At 38.2% G+C, this 26442-nt stretch overlaps 1 protein-coding gene across 6 annotated transcripts in view; it reads left to right on the forward strand.

Annotated features, from left to right (window-relative positions):
- Window positions 1-26442, forward strand: part of Akap7 (A-kinase anchoring protein 7) — a 132539-nt gene that overhangs the window by 82716 nt on the left and 23381 nt on the right. For 2 of the 6 annotated variants that reach the window (XM_046449506.2, XM_058581287.1), the window contains one exon: window positions 18557-18625. The exons of 2 other annotated variants lie outside the window; for them this stretch is intronic. In XM_046449506.2, the coding sequence (XP_046305462.1) occupies window positions 18557-18625 (69 nt within the window). Of the gene's footprint in view, window positions 1-14968; window positions 16256-18556; window positions 18626-26442 lie in introns of those variants that run through there. 2 more of the 6 variants (XM_046449551.2, XM_046449560.2) reach the window with 2 other exon arrangements.

A 26442-nucleotide genomic window follows, 5' to 3' on the forward strand; every position in this document is an offset into this window, starting at 1 on the left:
ATGTGAGGGGAAGTCTACTTGGAGCCTGTTAATGTTTGGCTATGAGGTGTCCCCCCAAAGCTCCTGTGTTAATGCAAAGGTAAATGATTAGGTTATGAGAGCTATGACCTAATTCATGGATTCATTTATTTAATGGGTTAATGATTTGAATGGAGGCAGGTGGGATGTGGCTTGGTGAAGTAGGAGTAGGTCACTGGGGGTATGCCTAAACATAATACATAGTCTATGTATGTAAATCTTTCTTTCTGTTTCCTGGATATCATGAGCTGAATAGCTTTCTTCTACTATGCTCTTCTGCCACAATGTTCTGCCTTATCTTGAGTCCAGAGTGATGGAGCTGACTAACCATGGATTGAACCTCACACTGTGAACCCAAAATAAAAATTTCCTCCTCTAAGTTGTCCTTGTCAGATATTTTGCTCACTGTGATGATAAATGGACTAAACCAGAAATTGGTATCAAGAAATGGGGTCATTGCTGTGACGAATCTGATCAGGTGATTCTGAAGCCTTTGGAAATGATTTGTGGGAGGAGTTTGGAAAAGTTTGGAGATGCAGACTAGAGAAGCCATAGAATGTTGTAAGCAGGGCTTAATGGGCAATTCTGTAGAATCTCAGGACTAGAATACTAATAGGAATATGGACAGTAAAGACTGAGTCATGAGATTTCAGAGAAGAATGAGGACTCTATTAGGAATTTTACTAGAGATCATTCATGTTACATTTTGGCAAAGAGATTGTATACATTTTGCCAAGGCTTCCTGTGAGGCTGTATTTAAAGGTGATGGACTAATTAGTCTGGCAGAAGAAATTTCAAGGCAACACAGCATTAAGGCAGTGGCATGAATATTGCTGGCAGTGATTAGTCAGTTTTACTATAAGAGTCAGGAGTAAAAAAGTAGACAAGAAAGATTTTAAAACTTGCAGTTTGTCCAGAAAACTGTGTGTAAATTTGGGGACAAGGAAGATGTGGTTGTTGAAGAGATGACTGCCACTAAAAAGAGAAGCTAAATACTTTGCACAGACAATAGGAGAGGGCATCTCAAGAATCAGTGAGACCATACTCATCAAATGCTCAAGGTTGTAAAAGGGAAAACTCCTATGGGGTACTCTGCTAACACAGGGGTACCTTGGAAGTTGTTTCTCCAGGATTTGATTCACATGCACAGCCTCCTAGGCACTTAAAGGCCACTGCAGCCTTGGTCAAAAATGGCCCAGCTACTGCTGGAGCTGGTGGCAGACCCTGGCATCATTAATGTGATGCTGACTCTGTAGAAATGCAGTATATAGAGTTAGGGGGTCATGGAGGCTTTCACTAAGATTTCAAAGGAAGATGTGGGAAACCAAGCAAAGTGTTTCAGAGTTAAAAATCCCTGGGGGCCATGTGTGAAGTTGTGAGAAGAAAGCCAAAGATTCAGTGGAAACCCCCTGGATTAGGAGATGCCGGTAGCCTGAAATGTCTGCTGAGGAAAGTTACTGGCTGCCAACAAATCCAGCCTAAGAGAGAGGTCATGAACAATGCAACCAGGAAAGCCATGTGGTGGGACTGCCAAAGTCCTTTGGAGTTCACATTTTACCAATGTGTTCCCTTGATTCTGGATGTGAAGTTACAGGGTCTAATGTTTATCTGGCTGGGATTAATCTTGTTTGGGTCTTGTTCCTTCTTTCTAGGCTTCTCTTTCTTCCTTTTGGAATGGGAATGATTGCTCTGTATCACTGTATATTGGATTATGTTATTGCTTTTGACTTTTATTATAGCCAAGAGTTTGCCTTAAGTCTCAGAGGAAACTTTGGACTTGGGCTTTTGGGCAATGCCAGACTGTTAAGACTATGGAAGCTCTTATAAATGGACTAAATACATTTTGAATTGTGAGATGGACATGAGATTTTGGGGGCCAGGGGTAGGTATCTAAACCTATTATGGTTTAGATATATGAGTTGTCTCCCAAATGCTCCTGTGTTAATTTTCAGAGGTGAGATGATTAGAGTATTAGAGCTGTACCATAATCAGTGGATTAATTCAAATTTTATGGATTGATAATTTGTATCGACTAACAAGATGGTAATTGTAGGCAGGTGGTGCATGACTGGAGGAAGTAAGTCACTGAGAGTATGCCTTTGGAGTTTATATTTTGTCCTTTGTGCCTTGCGCCTCCCCCTACTCCCTCTCTCTTTATTTTTGCATCCTGGCCATCATGGCTGAGCATCTTTCTTCTGCCATGCCCCTTGCCATGATGTTCTGCTTTATCTTGGGCCCAGAATTATGGAGTCAGCTGACCAAGAACTGAGCCTCTGAAACTGTGAGCCCCAAATAACTTTTTCTCCTCAGTTTGTTCTTGTTGGGAATTTTGGTCACAGTGATGAAAAGAAGAACAGCACAGAACCTCTGAGAATAATTCTTAGGGGGATGATAAAAAGAGGTTTGGAGGGAGTGCCATTTTTTTTTTAAACTGGAAATCTTTGGGCATACATGTGATGCCTGGATTTTGTTCTAAACATGAACACTTATGGGATCTTAGAAAGATGAGTCTTGATGATCTTGTTAAGCCATTAAATTAACCAATCCTAGAATTATAACCCCACAGATTATAGGAGATAATGACATTTCTTGTTAAATCAGGAGTTTGTTTCAAATGCATACTGATAAATATTTCAGTTGTGAATTAAGAAACTTATATTAACAGAAAATAGATTCAGCATTTTTGTTCTGACAAATCAGAACAAAATCAACAGTTCTGACAGTTACCACATGTTGTTAGAAGCGTCCATAAACAGACTAATCAGAATGAATACATACTGACATAGTGTATCAGATGGATTTGAGCCTGGGCCGTGGAGGACTCATGACAGATGGTGAGGAACTGCCAAAACCAGCCTGATTTAATGGCATTTCATCTAGTAAAATGGATTTTCTTTTCATTTTCTTGGGGATTTCCTTTCATTCTTTGTTATCCTTTTATGTGTATAAGAAAAAAAAACTTTAATGATAATGTATCGAATTAGAGCACCTTTTATTTGAGGCTTGGCAGGAAATGTGACTGATGGTTGTCTTGCCCAAGGTCAAACAGTGGACCACTTTCAGAGCTAAATATAGATTGAGAGTATTCTGCATGAAGAATAATTAGGACCTGTGAAAACTGCCAATATACTAGAAAGTACAGAACCAAATTTTATGTTGTTTATATTGTTGAATGACAAATAAAATCTACTCGTTGGGTCCTATTGGCATTTCTAAGATACATTTCTTTCTTCCTTTGAAGGATGTTGCTTTCTCCTCATAAAGTTTGGGGGCATTAAGAGATTAAAGGCACTTGAATAAGAAAGTATCCATGTCTGATTATATAAGTGCTAACCAGCCAATTTAGTATACTTTGTGCTTATACTGTATGATTTTTCTTTTTTTTTTCAAATAAGGTTTTAACATCTAAACATTTAACTTGTCCTTGAATAAGTAATTCATGTCAGCTTTTGTGATTTCATTGTCAGTACCTGAAAAGGACAGACTGTAGAAAGCAGAGTTGAACAGAAGCTGTCTAGAATAAATGACTGTTCCTGGTTTTTGTTCTCCTGGTACTGCATTGCCTTAACAACACTGCCAACCAGGATTTACTTCTTGGGAATGCTTGGTTCTCTCTTGCTTCCTTAAGGCCTTGGCTCCTACCATCCTTTGGCCCTGGCTTCCTTGTCTACTGTGGCTATACTTCTGGATTCAAGAGTCAAAGCTTATATGATCATCATAGCACATGGTGAGTGTTCAATAAATACTGGCTGGAATTGAATTAGTACAATGTGTCCACATATACATAGAGTTGATTTGTTTGCATCTTGTCAGCCTTCTTCCAGTCTCCTTACCTCAAGTGTTCTGTCATCTGAGTGAGAAATAAATTCTCCTCCCTAATTTATTTCTCAACTAAGGAAAAGGCTTTGACTACCTACATTGCTTCAAGTAGGGTGACAGACATGGAAAAGCACTGACTGAACAGTAACTGTGGAGGAGCCACTTGAAAATTGGCACAACAGAAGTTCTTCACTAGAGACTTGGGAATGGCTGCTATGAGTTGGTAAAAAATGAGGACTTTTTTTGTAGCTCTAGTTATTTACTTATTTCTTCCCCTTTCCTAAATGCATATGTGCTGTATATGATATGCTATTTTCTCTTTCTTGTGTTTTATTTATTTATTTATTTAATTTTTATTGTTGGTTGTTCAAAACATTACAAAGCTCTTGACATATCATATTTCACACTTTGATTCAAGTGGGTTATGAACTCCCATTTTTACCCCGTATACAGATTGCAGAATCACATCGGTTACACATCCACTGATTTACATATTGCCATACTAGTGTCTGTTGTATTCTGCTGCCTTTCCTATCCTCTACTATCCCCCTTTCCTTCCCCTCCCCTCCCCTCTTCTCTCTCTACCTCATCTACTGTAATTCATTTCTCCCCCTTGTTTTTTTTTTCCCTTTCCCCTCACTTCCGCTTGTATGTAATTTTGTATAACCCTGAGGGTCTCCTTCCATTTCCATGCAATTTCTCTTCTCTCTCCCTTTCCCTCTCACCTCTCATCCCTGTTTAATGTTAATCTTCTTCTCATGCTCTTCCTCCCTACTCTGTTCTTAGTTACTCTCCTTATATCAAAGAAGACATTTGGCATTTGTTTTTTAGGGATTGGCTAGCTTCACTTAGCATAATCTGCTCTAATGCCATCCATTTCCCTGTAAATTCTATGATTTTGTCATTTTTTAATGCAGAGTAATACTCCATTGTGTATAAATGCCACATTTTTTTTATCCATTCGTCTATTGAAGGGCATCTAGGTTGGTTCCACAGTCTTGCTATTGTGAATTGTGCTGCTATGAACATCAATGTAGCAGTGTCCCTGTAGCATGCTCTTTTTAGGTCTTTAGGGAATAGACCGAGAAGGGGAATAGCTGGGTCAAATGGTGGTTCCATTCCCAGCTTTCCAAGAAATCTCCATACTGTTTTCCAAATTGGCTGCACCAATTTGCAGTCCCACAGCAGTGTACAAGTGTACCCTTTTCCCCACATCCTTGCCAGCACTTGTTGTTGTTTGACTTCCTAATGGCTGCCAATCTTACTGGAGTGAGATGGTATCTTAGGGTGGTTTTGATTTGCATTTCTCTGACTGCTAGAGATGGTGAGCATTTTTTCATGTACTTGTTGATTGATTGTATGTCCTCCTCTGAGAAGTGTCTGTTCAGGTCCTTGGCCCATTTGTTGATTGGGTTATTTGTTATCTTATTGTTTAATTTTTTGAGTTCTTTGTATACTCTGGATATTAGGGCTCTATCTGAAGTGTGAGGAGTAAAGATTTGTTCCCAGGATGTAGGCTCCCTATTTACCTCTCTTATTGTTTCTTTTGCTGAGAAAAAACGTTTTAGTTTGAGTAAGTCCCATTTGTTGATTCTAGTTATTAACTCTTGTGCTATGGGTGTCCTATTAAGGAATTTGGAGCCTGACCCCACAGTATGTAGATCGTAGCCAACTTTTTCTTCTATCAGACGGCGTGTCTCTGATTTGATATCAAGCTCCTTGATCCATTTTGAGTTAACTCTGGCGCATGGCGAGAGAAAGGGATTCAGTTTCATTTTGTTGCATATGGATTTCCAGTTTTCCCAGCACCATTTGTTGAAGATGCTATCCTTCCTCCATTGCATGCTTTTAGCCCCTTTATCAAATATAAGATAGTTGTAGTTTTGTGGATTGGTTTCTGTGTCCTCTATTCTGTACCATTGGTCCACCTGCCTGTTTTGGTACCAGTACCATGCTGTTTTTGTTACTATTGCTCTGTAGTATAGTTTGAAGTCTGGTATCGCTATACTGCCTGATTCACACTTCCTGCTTAGAGTTGTTTTTGCTATTCTGGGTCTTTTACTTTTCCATATGAATTTCATGATTGCTTTCTCTATTTCTACAAGAAATGCCTTTGGGATTTTGATTGGCATTGCATTAAACCTATAGAGAACTTTTGGTAATATCGCCATTTTGATGATGTTGGTTCTGCCTATCCATGAACAGGGTATATTTTTCCATCTTCTAAGATCTTCTTCTATTTCTCTCTTTAGGGTTCTGTAGTTTTCATTGTATAAGTCTTTCACCTCTTTTGTTAGGTTGATTCCCAAGTATTTTATTTTTTTTGAAGATATTGTGAATGGAGTGGTTGTCCTCATTTCCATTTCAGAGGATTTGTTGCTGATATACAGGAATGCCTTTGATTTATGCGTGTTGATTTTATATCCTGCCACTTTGCTGAATTCATTTATTAGCTCTAATAATTTCTTTGTAGACCCTTTTGGGTCTGCTAGGTATAGAATCATGTCACCTGCAAATAGTGATAATTTAAGTTCTTCTTTTCCTGTTTTTATGCCTTTAATTTCTTTCATCTGTCTAATTGCTCTGGCCAGTGTTTCGAGAACTGTGTTGAACAGAAGTGGTGAGAGGGGGCATCCCTGTCTTGTTCCAGATTTTAGAGGGAATGCCTTCAATTTTTCTCCATTCAGAATGATGCTAGCCTGAGGCTTAGCATAGATTGCTTTTACAATATTGAGGTATGTTCCTGTTATCCCTAGTTTTTCTAGAGTTTTGAACATGAAGGGATGCTGTACTTTGTCGAATGCTTTTTCTGCATCTATCGATATGATCATATGGTTCTTATCTTTAAGTCTATTGATGTGGTGAATAACATTTATTGATTTCCGTATATTGAACCAGCCTTGCATCCCAGGGATGAATCCTACTTGATCATGGTGCACAATTTTTGTGATATGTTTTTGTATCCGATTCGCCAGAATTTTATTGAGGATTTTTGCATCTAGGTTCATTAGAGATATTGGTCTGTAGTTTTCTTTCTTTGAAGTGTCTTTGTCTGGTTTAGGTATCAGGGTGATGTTGGCCTCGTAGAATGAATTTGGAAGTTCTCCCTCTTTCTCTATTTCCTGGAATAGCTTGAAAAGTATTGGTATTAGTTCTTCTATAAAGGTTTTGTAAAACTCTGCTGTATACCCATCCGGTCCTGGGCTTTTCTTAGTTGGTAGTCTTTTGATGGCTTCTTCTATTTCCTCAATTGATATTGGTCTGTTTAGGTTGTCTATATCCTTCTGACTCAATCTGGGTACATCATATGACTTAAGAAATTTATTGATGCCTTCACTATCTTCTATTTTATTGGAGTATAAGGATTCAAAATAATTTCTAATTATCTTCTGTATTTCTGAAGTGTCTGTTGTGATATTGCCTTTTTCATCCCGTATGCTAGTAATTTGAGTTCTCTCTCTTCTTCTCTTCGTTAGCATGGCTAAGGGTCTGTCGATCTTATTTATTTTTTCAAAGAACCAACTTTTAGTTTTGCCAATTTTTTCAATTGTTTCTTTTGTTTCGATTTCATTAATTTCAGCTCTGGTTTTAATTATTTCTTGCCTTCTACTTCTTTTGCTGTTGATTTGCTCTTCTTTTTCTAGGATTTTGAGATGAAGTGTGAGATCATTTATTTGTTGGTTTTTTCTTTTTTTAAGGAATGAACTCCAGGCAATGAATTTTCCTCTTAGAACTGCTTTCATTGTGTCCCATAGATTCCGATATGTTGTGTCTGTGTTTTCATTTATCTCTAAGAATTTTTTAATTTCCTCCTTGATGTCTTCTATAACCCATTGATCATTCAGTAACCTATTGTTCATTCTCCAAGTGATGCATGATTTTTCGTTCCTTCTTTTATCGTTGATTTCCAGTTTCATTCCATTATGATCAGATAAGATGCATGGTATTATCTCTACTCCTTTATGATGTCTAAGAGTTGCCCTGTGACATAATATATGATCTATTTTTGAGAAGGATCCATGTGCTGCTGAGAAAAATGTGTAACTGCTTGATGTTGGGTGGTATATTCTATATATGTCAATTAAGTCTAGGTTATTAATTGTATTATTGTGTTCTATTAGTTTCTTTATTCAACTTTTGTTTGGAAGGTCTGTCCAGTGGTGAGAGAGGTGTGTTAAAGTCTCCCATAATTATTGTATGGTGGTCTATTAGACTCTGGAACTTGAGAAGAATTTGTTTGATGAACATAGCTGCACCATTGTTTGGAGCATATATATTTATGATTGTTATGTCTTGTTTGTGTATGGTTCCCTTGAGCAGTATGTAGTGTCCCTCTTTATCCCTTTTGATTAACTTTGGCTTGAAATCTATTTATTTGATATGAGTATGGACACTCCTGCTTGTTTCCAAAGTCCATATGAGTGATATGATTTTTCCCAACCTTTCACCTTCAGTCTATGTATGTCTTTTCCTATCAAATGCGTCTCCTGTAGGCAGCATATTGTTGGATTTTTTTTTTTGATCCATTCTACTAGCCTGTGTCTCTTAATTGGTGAGTTTAAGCCATTAACATTTAGGGTTATTATTGAGATATGGATTGTTCTTCCAGCCATATTTGTTTATTTATGTTACTTAACATGGTTTGTTTTTCCTCTTTGATTATTTTTCCCTTTACTGTACTACCTTCCACTGTTGGTTTTCATTGTTATTTTCCATTTCCTCTTCATGTAATGTTTTGCCAAGGATTTTTTGAAGAGATGATTTTCTAGCTGCAAATTCTTTTAATTTTTGTTTATCGTGAAAGGTTTTAATTTCCTCTTCCATCCTGAAGCTTAATTTTGCTGGATACACAATTCTTGGTTGGAACCCATTTTCTTTCAGCGTTTGAAATATGTTGTTCCAGGATCTTCTAGCTTTCAGAGTCTGTGTTGAAAGATCAGCTGTTATCCTGATTGGTTTACCCCTAAATGTAATCTGCTTCCTTTCTCTTGAAGCTTTTAGAATTCTCTCCTTATTCTGTATGTTGGGCATCTTCATTATAATGTGTCTAGGTGTGGATCTCTTATGATTTTGCACATTCGGCGTCCTGTAGGCTTCTAGGATTTGGGATTCTGTCTCATTCTTCAAGTCTGGGAAGTTTTCTCGTATTATTTCGTTGAACAGATTGCTCATTCCTTTGGTTTGGACCTCTATACCTTCCTGTATCCCAATGACTCTTAAGTTTGGTCTCTTTATGTTATCCCATATTTCTTGGATGTTCTGCTCATGGTTTCTTAACAGTCTCGCTGAGCTGTCTATGTTCTTTTCAATTTGAAATATTTTGTCTTCATTGTCTGATGTTCTATCTTCTAAGTGTTCTACTCTGCTGGTAATATTCTCATTTGAGTTTTTAAGTTGGTTTATTGCTTCCTGCATTTCTAGGATTTCTGTTTGTTTTTTATAACCTCTATGTCCCTATATAGTTGATCTTTTTCTTCTTGGATTTGTTTATGTAACTCATTGTCGAAGTGATCTTTCATTGTCTGATTTTGCTGTCTAATGTCTTCCTTGAGACTCCAGATCATCTGAAGCATGTAAATCCTGAATTCTTTATCTGACATTCCATCTGCTGCAGCTATTACCTCTTCTAAAGTTGAGTTAACCTGCATTGCTTGTGGTCCTGTCTTTCGTTGTCTTTTCATACTGCTCGCGTTTCTTTCTGCTTGGTGAAACAGTTGTGTTATTGAATTTTCCCCCTATATATTTATATTGCTCTTGTATAGTTGCAAAGTCTCCCTTGCAGGAGCGGGCGGAGGCTGTGCTCCTCCTCCAATTGAGGTGATCTGTCTATCTCGCCGGCGGGCCCCTGGGCCCCTTCTCCAGGTCCCGTGGTCTGCCTACCTTGCGGGCAACGGCTGGGCCCCTCCTCCAATAGGGATGATCTGTCTATGACACTGGCAGGCTGCTCGGCCTGTTCTCCAGGTTGCAGGTCTGCCTACCTTGCAGGCGCAGGCGGCGGCTGTGCCCCTCCTCCAATTGGGGTGATCTTTCAACTAGGCCGGCGTGCCACCGGGCCCCTTCTCCGGGTTGCGCGGTCTGCGTACCTTGTGGGCGGCAGCTGGGACCTTCCTCCAATTGGGGCGATGTGTCTACCACGCCGGCAGGCCGCTGGGCCTGCTTCACTGGTCGGTCGCAGGTCTGCCCACCTTGCAGGCGCGGGCGGCGGCTCTGCTCCGCCACTCCTCCAATTGGGGCGAGGTGTCTACCACGCCGGCAGGCCGCTGGGCCTGCTCCGCTGGTCGGTTCCAGGTCTGCCCACCTTGCAGGTGCGGGAGGCGGCTCTGCTCCGCCACTCCTCCAATTGGGGCGATGTGTCTACCACGCCTGCAGGCCACTGGGCCTGCTCCGCTGGTCGGTCGCAGGTCTGCCCACCTTGCAGGCGCGTGCAGTGGCTTTGCTCCGCACCTCCTCCAATTGGGGCGATGTGTCTACCATGCTGGCAGGCTGCTGGGCCTGCTCCGCTGGTCGGTCGCATGTCTGCCCACCTTGCAGGCGCGTGCAGTGGCTTTGCTCCGCACCTCCTCCAATTGGGGCGATGTGTCTACCACGTTGGCAGGCTGCTGGGCCTGTTCCGCTGGTCGGTCGCAGGTCTGCCTACCTTGCAGGCGCAGGCGTCGGCTCTGCTCAGCCCCCCTCCAATTGGGGTGATGTGTCTACCACGCTGGAGGGCCGCTGGGCCTGCTGTGCCGGTTGGGCGCAGGTCTGCCCACCTTGCAGGCGCGGGAGGCGGTTCTGCTCCGCCCCTCCTCCAATTGGGGCGATGTGTCTACCACGCCAGCAGGCCGCTGGGCCCGCTCCGCTGGTCGGTCGCAGGTCTGCCTCTCTTTCTTGTGTTTTATAGAAAAAAATCTCTTTCCAATTACATGCTAAAATTGTATAGTGTATAGCAATTACAAATAGGTGCAACTGTTAGAGAAGAACAAAACCACTGCAGAGAGAAGTAAAAGATTTGTTGGAAATATGACTATAGTAGGAGTAATGGTAAAAAAAAAAATATTAACTCCCACATTTTACAGTTAGACTGACATTCTTTCCCCAGGTACTTAAAACAGGACTTTAACAGTGGGATTTATAGATAATTCCTGAGGTTTGTTTAGTTGTTGTTCCCAGTCTCTTTCCTAGATTGACAGAGACCTTCATAAGAACAGCTTTCAAACATCTGTATTGGATAATTTAGTTTCAGAACCTTTACCTTCGGTTCCAAAATGACTACAAAGACACAGCAGTGACCAAACAATGGAGGGGTATCTTTTGGGTAGGGGTGGTATACATATCCTGATTGTGGAGTCATCATGGAGAGTTGATTTGTTTTTAACAAGAACATACAGAAACAAAATACAGTATTGGATATGTACTCCAACCCCCTTCAGGCCTGGAATAATTATTCATCTTTTGGCATCCAAGTTTCTATGAGTTATGTTTCCGAACAGTATCAAGACTTCATGAACTTAGGTTGAAACTGTCTCATTTCTTAGTGTAATAGTTTCCTTAAGTGCACTGCCTGCTGTATAATGAAACCTTCCCAAAGGGTCTTTTGTACTTAAAGGCATGTGTTCTCTAAGGCTTAGTTCCAGAATTTGGAGGGATAAGGCAGGTCTTCCCTCTTGATGCAGCATAATGTAATGTCCTCTTTCTCCTCCACTCTTTTGAATAAAGGGACATTTTCTTTTCTTTCTGATGGGTTTCTACGAGGAGTCAAGCTCATTTCCTTTAATGAAAGGTACTCTCACAGAATTGGTAATCTATACAGTTTTACAGAGGCAGAATCTTGTTTTTCTTTCATTTTGTAATTTGTTCAAATTAATTATACATGACAGTAGAATGTATTTTGATACATTGTACACAAATGGAGCGCAACTTCTCCTTCATCTGGCTGAACATGGTGCAGAGTCACACCGGTAGTGTAATCATACATATATACAGAGTAATCATGTCCCTCTCATTCCATTGTCCTTCCCATACCTACACCTACTTCCCTTCCCTCACTCCCCTCTGCACAATCCGAAGTTCCTTCATTCTTCCCTACTTACCCCCATTATGGATCAGCATCTACTTACCAGAGAAAACATTCAGCCTTTGCTTTTTTGGAGTTTGGCTTATTTTGCTTAGCATGATATTCTCCAGCTGCATCCATTTACCTAAAAATGCCATAATTTCATTCTTCTTTAAGACTGAGTAATACTCCATTGTGTATATGTACCACATTTTCTTTATCCATTCATCTGTTGAAGGACATCTGGGTTGGTTCCCATAGTTTAGCTATTATGAATTGAGCTGCTATAAGCATTGATGTGGCTGTGTCACTGTAGTATGCTGATTTTAAGTCCTTTGGGTCTAAACCTATGAGTGGGATAACAGGGTCAAATGGTGGTTCCATTCCAAGTTTTCTGAGGTATCCCCACACTGTTTTCTATAGTGGTTTCACCAATTTGAAGTCCCACCAGCAATGTATCAATGTATCTTTTCCCCCACATCCTCACCAACACTTATTGTTGCTTGTATTCTTGATAATTGCCATTATGACTGGAATGAGGTGAAATCTTAGAGTAGTTTTGATTTGCATTTCTCTAATAACTAGAGATGATAAACATTTTTTCATATGTTTGTTGATTGGTTGTAGTTCTTCTTCTAGGAAGTGTCTGTTCAGTTCCTTAGCCCATTTATTGATTGGGTTATTTGTTTTTTTGGTGTTAAGTTTTTTGAGTTCTTGATATATCTTGGATATTAGTGCTCTGAGGTGTCTGTAGTAAAGATTTTCTCCCATTCTGTAGGTTCTCTTTTCACATTATTGATTGTTTCCTTTGCTGAGAAGAAGCTTTTTAGTTTGAATCCATCCCATTTGTTTATTCTTGATTTTACTTCTTGTGCTTTAGGAGTCCTGTTAAGGAAGTCAGTTCTTAAACCAACATGGTGGAGATTGGGGCCTACTTTTTCTTCTATTACTCTGTTCTAGTGCCTAAGTCTTGATCCACTTTGAGTTTGTAGGGTGAGAGAGAGAGGCTTAATTTCATTTTGCTATATGGACTTCCAGTTTTCCCAGCACATTTTCTTAATAGGCTGTCTTTTCTCCAATATATGTTTTGGGCACTTTTTCTAGTGTGAGATAACTGTATTTATGTGTGTTTTTCTCTGTGTCTTCTGTTCTATACCATTGGTTATATGTCTGTTTTGGTGCCAATACCATGCCATTTTTGTTACTTTTGCTCTGTAGTATAGTTTAAGATTTGGTATTGTGATGCAGTCTGCTTTATTCTTCTTGCTAAGGATTGCTTTGGCTATTCTGGATCTCTTATTTTTCAAATGAATTTTGTGATTGCTTTTTCTAGCTCTATGAAGCATCTCCTTGGGATTTTAATAGGAATTATATTAAGTCTATGTAATGCTTTTGGTAGTATGGCCATTTTGACATTAATTCTGCTTATCCAAGAGCTTTGAAGAGCTTTCTGTCTTCTAAGGTCTTCTTTAATTTCTTTCATTCATGTTCTGTAGTTTAAATTGTAGAGGTCTTTTACCTCTTTTGTTAGGTTTATTTTATTTTATTTTTTTGAGGCTATTGTGAATGGGGTAGTTTTCCTAATTTCTCTTGCAGTAGATTCATCACTGATATATAGAAATGCATTTGATTTATGGGTATTTATTTTATATCCTCAGAGGCATAATCTTATAGCAAGATTTATTCTTTATTAGTGAGATATTTCTGTATTTCAATCTTAATTGTGTATTTTCAAAAACAGTGTCAACTGGGGATAATTAATAAAGTCACATTAGTAGAGTTCATCATAGAAGTGCTATCTCCCTAAACTCTCCATTTGAGTTAGGGGCCTTTTGTTTAGAGGCTAGATAGATAAACATTAACTTAAGCTGACAGCTAGCAGGACAGAAAATAGGTAGAGGAAGAGGCAAGGGCACTAGTTAATACTAAAAAGTATGAGGTGCATTTATATACAGCCGCCAGGCAATCCATTCTCTTCTTTCCTCCTTTGCAACAATGAAAAGCTTCATAATGAATTTACCTGATTTACAGATGAAGATGCCAAAACTCACAAAGAGGTTATGTTTTCATAACTGCAAACGCCTGACAAATCCGGGATTCAAACCCATAATTTTCTGATTCTGAATATTTTATCCCATCCCAGTGTCGGTAATTGGGAAGTGCCAGGATTTATGCATTTTCCTCAAGGAGGAGTGTTCACTGCAAATATTTCTTTTAATATACAAAGTACATTAAAAGAGATAACTGTTTGCTGGCTTTTAGATTGCTATCTCCTTTGTTATTTTGATCTCAAAATCATATTGTGTTAATACTGAAGAGTATCTTAAAATTTCAGCTGCCTGATTGTGGATAAAGGAGCTGAGGTTCAGGCAGGACTGAAGGCTTATTCAGTATTTCCCAGCTGGTAGTGGCAGTGTTGGAGCCAGGAAGGACATCCATTCTGTGTTACTTCTCCTGTGTTCAGAGTATACTCTAGGTAATGATTTTACCTTTTTAGGGCTATAGGCCATTTATTTGCCCTCTAGCCCAAATATTAATAAGATACACATTGTTTTCTTGCCTTTAATGCAATTTTACATTTATATACAAAATCTTATTTTATATTCTAAAATGTGTATCTGTATTCACTCATGTGTTGGCAAATTTGTGAAGGAATACTAGAAGAGCTTAAAATTGCTATTAATTTATAGGGTGAAAAGCTATAAAAAAACAAAACTAGCTATGACTAGAATTCAACATAAAAATTACAGTACTTACTATATAAGGAATAGACTCTATCTTTAAATCAAGACAAAATAAGTAAAATATTTACATTTTAAATAATCTGAAAAAGTAAAAAAAATAATAATCTAAAAAAGTGAAAGCCATTTAAAGGTATATAACATTTTCAATGTTTGAATTATGTGAATAGATTTCCAGCTTCATTTAATCAATTAAATATTTTATTTTTATTACATACGTATTCACAATTTTCTAATCTTGGAATATTGAAGTACATATTAATCTAACTGTGAACCACAGAATTAATTACAATAAAATGCTCTTTGACTTGTTTATCAAACTGTAATTATTAACATTTTATCTCTCTGAAAATATCCACCAAAAGTATAATTTAGTATTTGTCAGCTTCTTAACTGTTTCTTTCTTTCTTTTTTTTCTTAAAGTGAAATATGTAGAATTTTTAAAATGAATGATTTTTGTTTTTCCAAAATGCACACTGTCTTTATTGGGGTGGGGGGGTACGAAGGCAGACATGCTGTCTCCAGAAACACTTGAAGTTTTCGTATCACCCATTTTCCTCTCCTTCCAACTCCTGGAAAATGGCTATATGTTCCCAGCTAAGGAAGCTGAGGAATAAAGGAAGAATTTGGATGACATTCTTGGTACTTTGAGCACTCCTGCAGTGTCATAAAGTAAGGCTACTCTCCATATGAGATAGCAGACTAAACTCAATGACATGAAATCCATTTTCTCACTTCATAAATATGTCCTGTCTTGGATTGCTTGCTACTCCTAAATTTGCTCACTCAGTTGTGACTTCATTCAAAAAGATGCCTTTATCCCTGATCTTCTCAGTGGTGCATCTAGATTTGGAAAATTTTCTCAGCTATTGACATATTTGATGCTGTGATTTCAAAATTCATTGGTTAATGCTTTAATAGAGGAATAAGACAGATTGAGAAAGCAGGTATTTAACTTTAAAATATATGCTGTAAAGTGTAGGTAATAGTTGGTACCCCACCCCCTACTTCCCTGATATTTCTATTGTTCATGTAGTTTGTTAGGTAGTTAATGGCACTTCTTACAACTTGAATTTCCTGTGTTCTGCTGTGTTGGATTTCCTATGAATAAAGCAAACAAAAATCTCCTGGGCATAAAAGAAAGCTCTTCCTCTTTAAATAGCAGACAGAAAATGTGGGGCTTTTTCCCTTGGATTTGTATTTCCATGTGTAATTACTAAATTTGTCTGTAGGAGAAAGGAATCCAGATTTTTCTGTTACCTTCTTAAAGACACATGCAGATTGCCACACAGTGCACGTGGCACTTATCTACGGCCGGGGCTTACAGTTTTGTGAGAATTAGGTGAGCATATGGCCACTTCTTTTGCTGAATGCCAGTCCCAGAGCAATTGCTTCAGCTGGAGAAGCGGGAGGAGGAGCCTCTTTTGCTCACTGCAGCGAGTCCCCTTCTTTCTCTGGGCTGTGTATATTGGTTCTTCCAGCTCCAAGCCGCTCCTCAGTGTGGAATAGGCAGGGTGTGCTCGCAGACCGTGGTGTAGCTGCAGTTTCTATTTGGGGTGCCCACGGAAAGGAACACCAGGAAAGAAAGCCAGTGCCATGGGCCAGCTTTGCTGCTTTCCTTTCTCAAGAGACGAGGGGAAAATCTGTAAGTGCAATTTGTACTGTGCAGAATCCTTGGTGCCTGACTATTTTGTGTTTGCTTTCTCGGGTACTTTTGATTTTTGTTATGGGAAAGATAGAATAATCAGCTGTGGTTTTTAAATATGCATTTTTAATGACAGGTGTGTAGTTATAAATTAAGTACCATAACTCAATAGGCTATGTTAATAGTCTTTCTGATTTTCTTCTGCTGGTATTCCTACAGCCCCATTTTATCACACTATCTAGAGTCAGAGTTTAGTTTTGAGTTTCTTTAAATCACTGCATTCAGTTTGATACATTGTAGAATCCAGACTTCATTTTTCTTATCTAAAACTGGCACATTTTCAGGGCAGTGCTCTATCTATGTAGAGGTAAAGCTGATTCCAAAATGACGTATTGTGTCCATTTGCAGGTATTTTCATGTATCCTCTGCTTTGTTCTTCAGGGAAGGGATTCAGGTGTAAGACCACTCCTAACAAGTAATGCCGCTTTGCCTCCAGCAAAAACCTGAGTGAATATTTTTAAACACATGTCAGGCAGTTTCCACAGCCGCTTGTGGCCCAGAAAACAGAACTTAAAAGTGGTGACCATTTGCATTGGAGTTTTTCCTCACTGACTTATGTGTATATACTTACATTTTAGCTTTGTTAAATAGAATCCTGGCATTTTAGTATGCTGAATAGAGTTTGACTTACACTGGCTACCCCGAAATATGGAATCTTTACTTCCTTGTCAATAAAATGTTTCCAGTCATACTTGCTAATTTTGCAATCACATAACTACCGCATCAGTGCTTAACTCTGATTTAAATAGGTCCACAGAATTTCATGATATTTAGTTCAGATGCTCAAAGATCCACATTGGTTTCAATTTCCTGCTGCTTTTTCCTCAGGAAACTGGCCAGGGACAGGTTTTAAGAAATTAATACACATTCTACACCAATTCACACAAGAAATAAGTCAGTTTTCATAAGAAATCTTTGGGAATGCTTTGGAATAAATGTTGGGAGAGTTAGAGATTTTATTATTAACAAGAGTGCTCTGTATTTTACTCATGAAAATGATATTGTCCAGCATGTGACAGTCCTGATCTTATAACCTGAGATGATCCTACAACAAAGTCATTTACTTTCTAACAATGACCACTGTAATTCATTTAGCACAGGTATTTGTCAGAATGATTTATTTATAGTTCTTAAATATTTTTGGTTGATTGATTCTTCTTCTTCTTCTTTTTTTTTTTTTTTTTCCTTTTTTTGAGAGGACATGACCATCTGAAAATCCTTGGTTTGGACAGAGGCAAGGATAGTGAATTCTTTCCTCACCAGTCTTTATTTCCTGTTCCATTGCTTCAGGTTCTCACTTAGAGCACCTGCTTTCCTTCTGTTCTATTTCTCTTCTGCCCCTGTCTGTAAGCAATCTTATTGGCCCTATGAAAAGAAGTAAAGACTCAATGCACGAGGAATTTGCTCTTTTCTGTCTTCCTTATCTGGGACTGTTGAAGGACACAGTCTTCTGTTTTACATGCAGTGTGCTTCCTAATGTTGATTGACAGGAAGGGCTGTGTATATTTTTTTGGGTTCTCCTCCTTGAATTCCAAACTTTCACAAAGAAAGTGAAGAGAGGACACCACATCTGAAGTGAAATTCTAGCTCAGAAGTACAAATGTTGATAGGAGCTGGAACAATCCTCTCCCTCCACTCCCTTACCCTGCTGTCCCCTGGTCTTCCACAGTTTCTCCTCATCATTATTTTTTCTGTCTTTGATGTTATCATTACTTCACTGTATCTTTTTCCTCTTAATAATTTCTCTGCTATAGGATGGTCTGAAGAAAAATCTTTAAACAGTCTCTGCTATCCTGCTAACAGTACATGTCTGGCAGTACCTATGAAAGGAGTGTTGAAAAAAAGGGGTGGAGAATTCATTGCCCAGGTACCTTAAGAAACCCATACATAGTACTAATTAGAGGTAACTTGTCCATAAGTTGTGTGATAACTTGTAAAATAATCCACAAGAGACACTTGGGAGAGCCCAGCATTATTTTGTTTTTGTTACTGGATCATACAGTAACTTCCCCTTCTGGGACTTATTCATCTTCATGACCCAACTATATAGTAGTCTTGTTACCTTCTCTGGGTCCCCTACTCTGGAAGTATTTACCAAGCAAACACCCACATTTTTCTGATCCTGTCATAAAGGGCAGCAGTAGTCTTGGAATGTTCCTCTGGATGTTAGCTCAGATTATACAGAATTCAATGGTTTTTTGGGGAGAGTTTAAACTTGTGGGTGTCATTCTTAAAACACAGGTGAGTTGGAAAGCTCATCCCCTGCAGTCCTACAGAAATACAGCGAGGATATATCCACCTGGCCAAGTGGTAAGCGTCAAGTGATCCTTCCTTCTCCTGCTATTTTATCCTGCTTTGGCCCTTTGGTGGTGGTGGCGGTAGATAGAACTAATTTAATTGATTTATTAGTGTTACTGCTTTAATCTGCTTATAACAAAATGATTCTTGAGTTAACCGGTTGTGCAGGGGCCTAAGTTCATGTGGGAACTATATGCATAGCCAGAAATCTTGACTATGGGGTGAACAGTGGAAACAGCAGAGCTTGCCATGGTTTACATGTCTGTTCTTGCAGCACAGAGCAACATGGACCTCCTTGTTTAAGTCCAGTGGTTGAACATTTTTCCAAACTGTATACTTTTTTGTTTGTTTTTGGATCATCATAAGTAGCATATACTGAAAATAATATGCATGTTTCTTGGAAGACTAGACTCTTTATAAAGCTATATAGGAATATACTTTACATTAAAAATTAATGCAGATCTTGTAGGATTAACAAATACTGTAGATATTCTCCAATGTAGTTTTTGTTGAAATCTTTCATAGGGCTTCTTACTTCAAATTACCTAATTTCTCATAGTGAGCTGTCTGAAAGGAATGTCCCTCAAAAGAAATGTCATTACACAGGCATGCTGACCACTGTGGTTTATCTACCTCAAACAAAAACTTGGTAACTAAATAGACAATAACCAATCAGAAAACATTTTACTTGCTCTTATCTTACTGCACATTTTCTCCATTTTGAAGTACTTTGCTTTTATGTAGAAATCAAATAAGTGAACATTCAGAGATGAACCAGACTGCCTCATGAGGCAGGCAGGCTCCGGTGGCTGGAAGTAATGAAGCACAGGATGGGGAAACAACTCGCTCCTGGGGGTGTGGACAGGGGAGTGGACCAGCTGATGACGTTGACGGCTTACTTTATGTCTAACTCTGGTATTCTGTGATGCTGAAAACAAATATTAAGATAAATATGTATTTTAACAAGACACACAATTTAATTGTATCATGAAATATATTTCAATATAGTCTTTTTTGTGGGACTTCTTACCAGGACCATTTATGGTATTTTTTTCATAAATATGAGTCAGATCCCCAGATAGTTTCTGATGGTTTGGAATTTGCTGGTGTTATATACATTGAGATGTACATTGTGGATTTAATCTCTGGTGAGTACTTTTATTTTTGAACTTTAATTACCATGGTGGTAATTATTCAGTTACACTCAGGGAGTCTGTATTTAGATTTTTCCAGTTCTCCAGAAAGCTTCCATAAATCTTAGTCTTATACTTTGCTCTTCTCTTCACATTTAAGACACAATGACTTTGTGATTATCTTTCACATAGCTGTTCTATCTTATCACACGAATTTCCAGCACCCCACATTCAGGACAAATACTGATGTCCCCTTAGTTATACACAGTGTCTCACCCAGAGGAGGCATGTTCTGAATGTTTGTCAATGAAGAGAATGATACATATTGCCTGTTAGGCTGCCAGTGAGACAATATCAGTATGCACCAGAGGACAGAATTTTGAATGACTTTGGTCATGAACTTCTAAAATTTTGAAAGTTTTCCCCCTTTGTCCTTTAAGCAAAGAGTCTAGGGAATTTTTTTAAAAAAGGGGGGGTGGTGCTGTAGACATGATGACATTCTTTTTTCCCCTTCCTCCTCATTCTCTACTTCCCTTCTCTTTCCTCTCCTTCCTCCTCTTCTTAATTTATTGAATGCTTACTGTGTGTCAGGTACTATGGCAGGATTATTTTCAGATATGCTTATGAAATGCAACTGTTAGAAAATATATGCTCTCCAAATGTCCCATTTCAGAGGAGAAGTTGCTAGAAGCCAGAGAATTGGGTAATTTCTCAGTAACAGTCCTCCAGGGGTGTTATGGGGCCCAAGGCTGGCAGAAGGCCCGGATCCCAGGTTGCTCAGTCAGTATCTGCTGTCCTCCTGAAGCAGTGAAGCTAGTGGTGCTGTTAACCCGAGACTACATTTTGCATAAGATCTGTGCTAGTAATACTGCCAACACTTGCATAGTGGCAGCAGTAATGTTGTGCAAATGTAAACTATTTAGCCACAGTCAGTAAAGATTAGATTTTCCCTTTATAAAATAATGTATACCCAGGAGGTTTGTTTCTAAAATTCAGTATAGGAACGTTAGAGCAAATGCTAATATTCTTATTTTATCTCCCTGATTCCCTCTGTTAATTCAGCGGCTATGTATTAATTGCATTTTCTTTTGTTGTTGTTCTCAGGTGTTCTGGGAATTTGCCTGGATTTTTCCATCAAATGCTGAATAATTTTCAATGGGATTACCTAGATTGTAGGATCATTCCAAGCCCCTGGTGTAGCTATGGCTGCTGTGAGTTACACATAGATGCCCTATCCTCCAACAGTGTGTTTTGACCTGTTCTTGTGTCTTCTTTCCTGGGGCCATGTGAAAAAGGAGCAGGATTTCTGATGGACATAAAGGTCTGGGCTAATAAAAGAAAGCTTCATTTTTGTTACTCCTTCCTGGGGCATTTGCACTTTAACAAGATTAAAATCCTAAGAACTCTTGGGAGGTATTTGTAGTAAAATAATAAGATAGTTTAAGCACTGATAATGACTTCACCCAAAATAATATCTTATGGAAGAATTCCAGGCATTAGGCTAAAGCTAGAAAACCTGATGAGGACATGTGATAAATCACTTCCTATAGATCTGATTAATTTTAGCCTTGCTTAATACATAGGTCTTTGAGCTTTCATACATGAACTTACTCTTCAATGAGAGCCTCAAAACTCTCAGTCTGGTAGAAAAGCAGAGGTTTTGGAGACAGACTGACTCAGTTTGTATTTTTGGTTCTGACATTTACTATTTCACTTTTCTAAGCTTCTGTACCCTCACCTCAAGTAATATCTACCTATTGTGAAAATTAAATGGCTAATGGTTATAAAATGCCTGATATTATGCTTGGCGTATAGTATATTATATTATAAATGTAAGTTCTCTGCAACAGATAAAGAATATGTTAATTGTATAACTGTACCCAAACCGTGGTATTATTTTCACTTTCCCAGAATGGGAAATAAGGGACATAGAACTTCAGACCATGAATTGTTGAATAGACTCATGGCATTTGTCTGCATAGCATCCTTCCTTTGGGGGGACTCCCTCCCCTTCTTCTCGAGGTCCTGTCTATCATGATGCCTTGCCTCCTGTCCTAGGACAGACATGTGGTCCAAGAAAAGTCACAAGTCTTCCTTAAGATTTGACAGAGGGTCATTCTAAGAATGAAGTCAGTGCCAAAGAAAGAAGTCTAATAAAGAAGAGGAGACACTCTGGTGGTAATGTTTGACCTGAGTTCAGCCATGCCTGGGACCTTCTTCCCTACACGAAGCTCTTCCCCTTCTTTTTTGCTTAAACTTGGTTGGGTTAAACCTTTATCACATGCAAAAGGAGGCTTTAGATGTTATTCTAGGAGATTCTCAAGGCATATAAGTAGAAATAAAATCTTAGCTCTGCCAAGTTGACTTCTAAGATCACTGTAGCTATACAATCAATGCACTGTTATTGCTACAGAGAAATTATATTTACTGAGTTTATTATATGACATGCTTCAGCATATATTCTAGAACAAATATACCAGACAGAGAAAAATGAAAGCTTTCTGATTTTTTCTGAGTCTTCATGTTCCATATTAGTTGTAGTAAAATTTAGCCTTACGTGAAGGTACTGTGAAGAATATTTCAGTGTACTTCAGTGAAGGTTGTTTGGCCTGTAATGTCTGTAAAGCTCTGAGCAGGTGTTTTAGAAGAAACAATGAGGAGGAGTTTTTCTTTTTTCTTTTTAATTTTCATGACTTTTAAAAAATAAATGTGTTGGATCCCAAAGTTTAGTATGCTCCAAAAGGAAAAAACCAAGGTGAAGGATCTTGATGCTTTCAGTCTAACAAGTGAAGCCACACCCTTTACATGACAGGAAGCTACATAGCTAAATCAGTGAAGGCCATGAAAGCAAGTTAATTACCACCAATCTTGGAAATTACCTTGAGCTCGTATCAAAGACAGGATTTACAACTTGACATCAACAAACAGTTTCTACAGCATACATTTTAGAAAATTAAATGTATTATGACAGGCATTTGTAATGGTAAGGTTACAAGTTAACAGACCTTGGGACTAGTAAACCTTTCACTTGCATAGTAAAGTTCTTTGCTCTTAGCAAATAGACAAAACCTGAACTGTATGGTGAAAATATAAAGAATAACTGGAGCTTGAACTTAAATTCTATGCTAACTTGGACATAAATGTTGTTAATTTTATTATACCCCAAAGACATTTAGGCTTACAATTTCCTGTTACTGAACACTCCCCCCAAAACTTACAAATTTAGTCATGGACATTTATAAACATAAGATTTATGTACAGAAAAATTATAGTACAAGGAGAAAGTGATGTACAAACAAGATGCTTGGAGTGGAGGGAGAGAAGGTATCACATCCTCTTGAGAGGTGGAGCTCACATGTTGGTGATGCTGATGGGAGATGGAAGAAGGAATCTGGTGGAAGGGGTGATGCATTTTTCATCACCTGTCTCAGATCCCACTGCCCCTTTTTTGTGGTCATATAGTTGTTGTTGGCATTTGTCATGGGAATTACATCAGGCTTCAATTTGATGCCTCACCTCCGACCATTGGAGAGCAAAAATAAAATTCACACTTTCTAAGCATTTTAAATGTTCAGCTAAAGTTAGCTGTAAAGTCAACCTTTTCAGGGATTTGAGTGATGTGTATGATAGCTCATAAATTGGCAAGCAGATAATTTGTTAACCTAAGACTTTCATCTAGATTTATTGTAGTCAAACATTATTTAGAGATCTCACAAGCTGGAATGTGTCCTAAGGGAGACCAGGACGGTGTGGCCTGGAAACCATATCACAAGAAGGGGCTGAAGGACTGGCTGCTTGGCTAGGGTGAGCAAAAGCAGAAGAATCAGTTGTTTTAATTTAGAGGGCTCTTTAATGTGGAAAGGAAAAGAGTTGTTTAACAGGGCTCCAGGGTGATGGCTTCAAGACAGTGGGTATTAGTCTTCACACATTAATTTTTGTGGTGGCCTGAGAACTCAGATGGTATATACATTAAATCAGTAGTATTCTTGTTATGTTTGCAATAAGTCTTCTTTTAAACAATGAGAATATTGAAATGGAATCTTAAAACAGAGAAGTTATTCAAGTAAAATTTTGCATTAATAATTCATGGATGCCTGAATTAATAATTACTAATAATAGTTGTGAGAATTTTTTTGGTTTTGTTTGTCCATTTCTGTGATACTGGGAATTGAACATAGAGGCCCCCCCCCACAGCTGAGCCATATCCCTAGCCAATTTTATTTATTTAATTAAAAAAATTTTTGAGACACTAAGTTACCTAGGCTGGGCTTGAATTTACAGTTTTCCTGTCTCACCCTCCCAAGTAGCTGGAATTAAAGAGTGTGCCATCACTCCCAGTTCTGAAAGAGAATTTTTAAGCCAGAATTTTCAAACTTTTCTTCCCTGCAGTGCTAGGGAGTGAATCCAGGTCTTCATGCTTGCTAGGTTAACACTCTACCACTGATAGAGTCTGACTAAGTTGCTGAGGCTGTCCTCAAACTTGCAGTTCTCCTGCCTCAGCCTCCTGAACAGCTGGAATTCCAAACATATACCACTGTGCTCAGCAAAATGTTTAAACTATTTTAAGCCACCAAACTCTTTATATGAAAAAAATATGCTTTTAAATTTCTCCTTAATTTATAATAACTATTAAGTGACTATTTTTAACTAGTGCCTTTAAGATCAACAAACTTGCTTTAAAATAGAGGCATAATATGTAAGTATGGGTTCTTGTCTAAGTACATTCTTGTACAACTTATGCGCAACATAACATGTTGGTTATTAAACTCATGGTAGGAACACCTGGCAATTAATGATCAACTAGTCCTCAAGATAACAAGATAAGGTGTGTTGCCTACTGTGTGTTTATCTTTATAAGTGAAAATTTTATAAACCCTCTTGTCCAAATTTAGACTTATTTTAAATTAATGTTCTCTAATTTGATGATGGTAAGTTTAAGATTAAAAGAATCATTGAAATATCCATTGTATTCCCACTATTCTATATACTTGACCTATTTACCTTCCAATGAAAATTAAATTTATAAAATTTTAGTTTTTGTAGAACCTAAAATCTATATATGTAAAACTGTATGAAATTTGAATATTAAATTAAAGGCATAATTAAAATTGTTTTATGGAGGAATAGTTTATCAAATATACAGGTTTTTGAAAAGAGTTTCACTCTCATAGCTGCTCTTAACTTTGTAAATTTGTTTTGATGTTTATATCTGAATCCTCCATAATTACAACATTGTGGAGGGGGATTAAGAAACAGTTTGTATTGGTAAAAGCCCAGCCAAGGAAATAGGAAATACATCAGTTATTTTAATAGAGAGCATTTAATAAGGAATTACTTAAATCAGTTTTGGAGAAATAATGAATGGAAAGGCATAACTGAGGAAGACCAGTTATGCCTGGGTTAACCTCTAGAAGGAAAGGATCCACATAGTGAAGATTCATACCTTTGAGGAGGGGTTGCTGCGTCCAAGGAGGTGCCCTAGTGACACAGAAAAGAAACCCCAAACCTGGTCCTCTGGCCTCCGAGGATGGCACACTAACCAACTTTTGCTATTCTTCGTGAGGACGTGTAATGAGGTTGATTCCAGGAGTGAGGTGAAAATGAAATGAAAACTGGAATCAACTTCTACTGGAACCAGTTGCTGAAGAGACAGTGGCCATACTTGGGTCAGTGGGCTGTCCAGTTTCCTTCTAGTGCCCCCTCTTGGCAGAACTTAACAAATGGAGCTGGCAAAGAAGTAAATTTGCTTAGTCCTAGCCCTGGAATTGTAAATCTGAGTAAGGAAGGGTAGGTTTGGAGCTGAAAGAATACTTCGATAACTGGCGTGTGGTTGTTGGCTGTTTTAAAAATATACTTTTTTCCATTGCTCCAAGTCAAGCATTTAGTTTATGCCAATTTGTGGTTCTTATTCTTTGGGGACAAAAATAATAATCATATTCTAAAATGGTGTTTTTTATGACAAAATTTCCCACATTTTAAAAAAGTACATAAAATGTGACTATTTCAAAGGAGATACAAATTAAAAAAAATAGACATGATATGGTAATTCAAATTAGTTAATAAGATGGTTCAAAGGAAAACCTTCACTCAAAACAACTTAACAAACTTAAAAAGGATAAATTATTTTAAAACTAATTTATCAATAGCTTATGAACATTTTAAAAATAATTTATTCTTTTTAAGTTTTGGGGCATATATTCTATAATCCTCACTGTGTTTTGTGGATAGGAGTGAATGTTTCTTTAAACCAATTCTTTCCTTCCATGTTAAAGATACTCACTGTCAGGTTCTGACATTGGGACAGGTCAGTGGATGCTGGGGAGTTAAACTGACAGCCAGGTGGAAGTCAGCACCAGAGAATGATGTACTGTCCTTTCCTGTCTTCAGGATAAAAGGGAACCAAAGGGGCATAGGCAGTGGCTGGAGTACTCTGAAAATCTCAGGAATTCAAGAGGCATCTGGGAACCAAAGCAGAAGTAGAAAAGGACAGTAGAAAGAGTCAATGCAGTGGCAGGAGAGATGCCAGGAGGTCACAAACCTCAAGGCAAATTGATTTTTTAAAAAATTTTTAGTTGTAGATAGACACAATACCCTTATTTTATTTATTTATTTTATGTGAGATGCTGAGGATCTAACCCGGTACCTCACATGTATGAGGCAAGCTCTCTACCACTGATCTACAACCCCAGCCCTGAT

The sequence above is a fragment of the Marmota monax genome, unplaced genomic scaffold (genome assembly GCF_021218885.2).
Source record: "Marmota monax isolate L192 unplaced genomic scaffold, Marmota_monax_Labrador192_F-V1.1 WCK01_AAM20220418_F8-fsc00030, whole genome shotgun sequence".
In the NCBI taxonomy this organism is placed as follows: Eukaryota; Metazoa; Chordata; class Mammalia; order Rodentia; family Sciuridae; genus Marmota; species Marmota monax.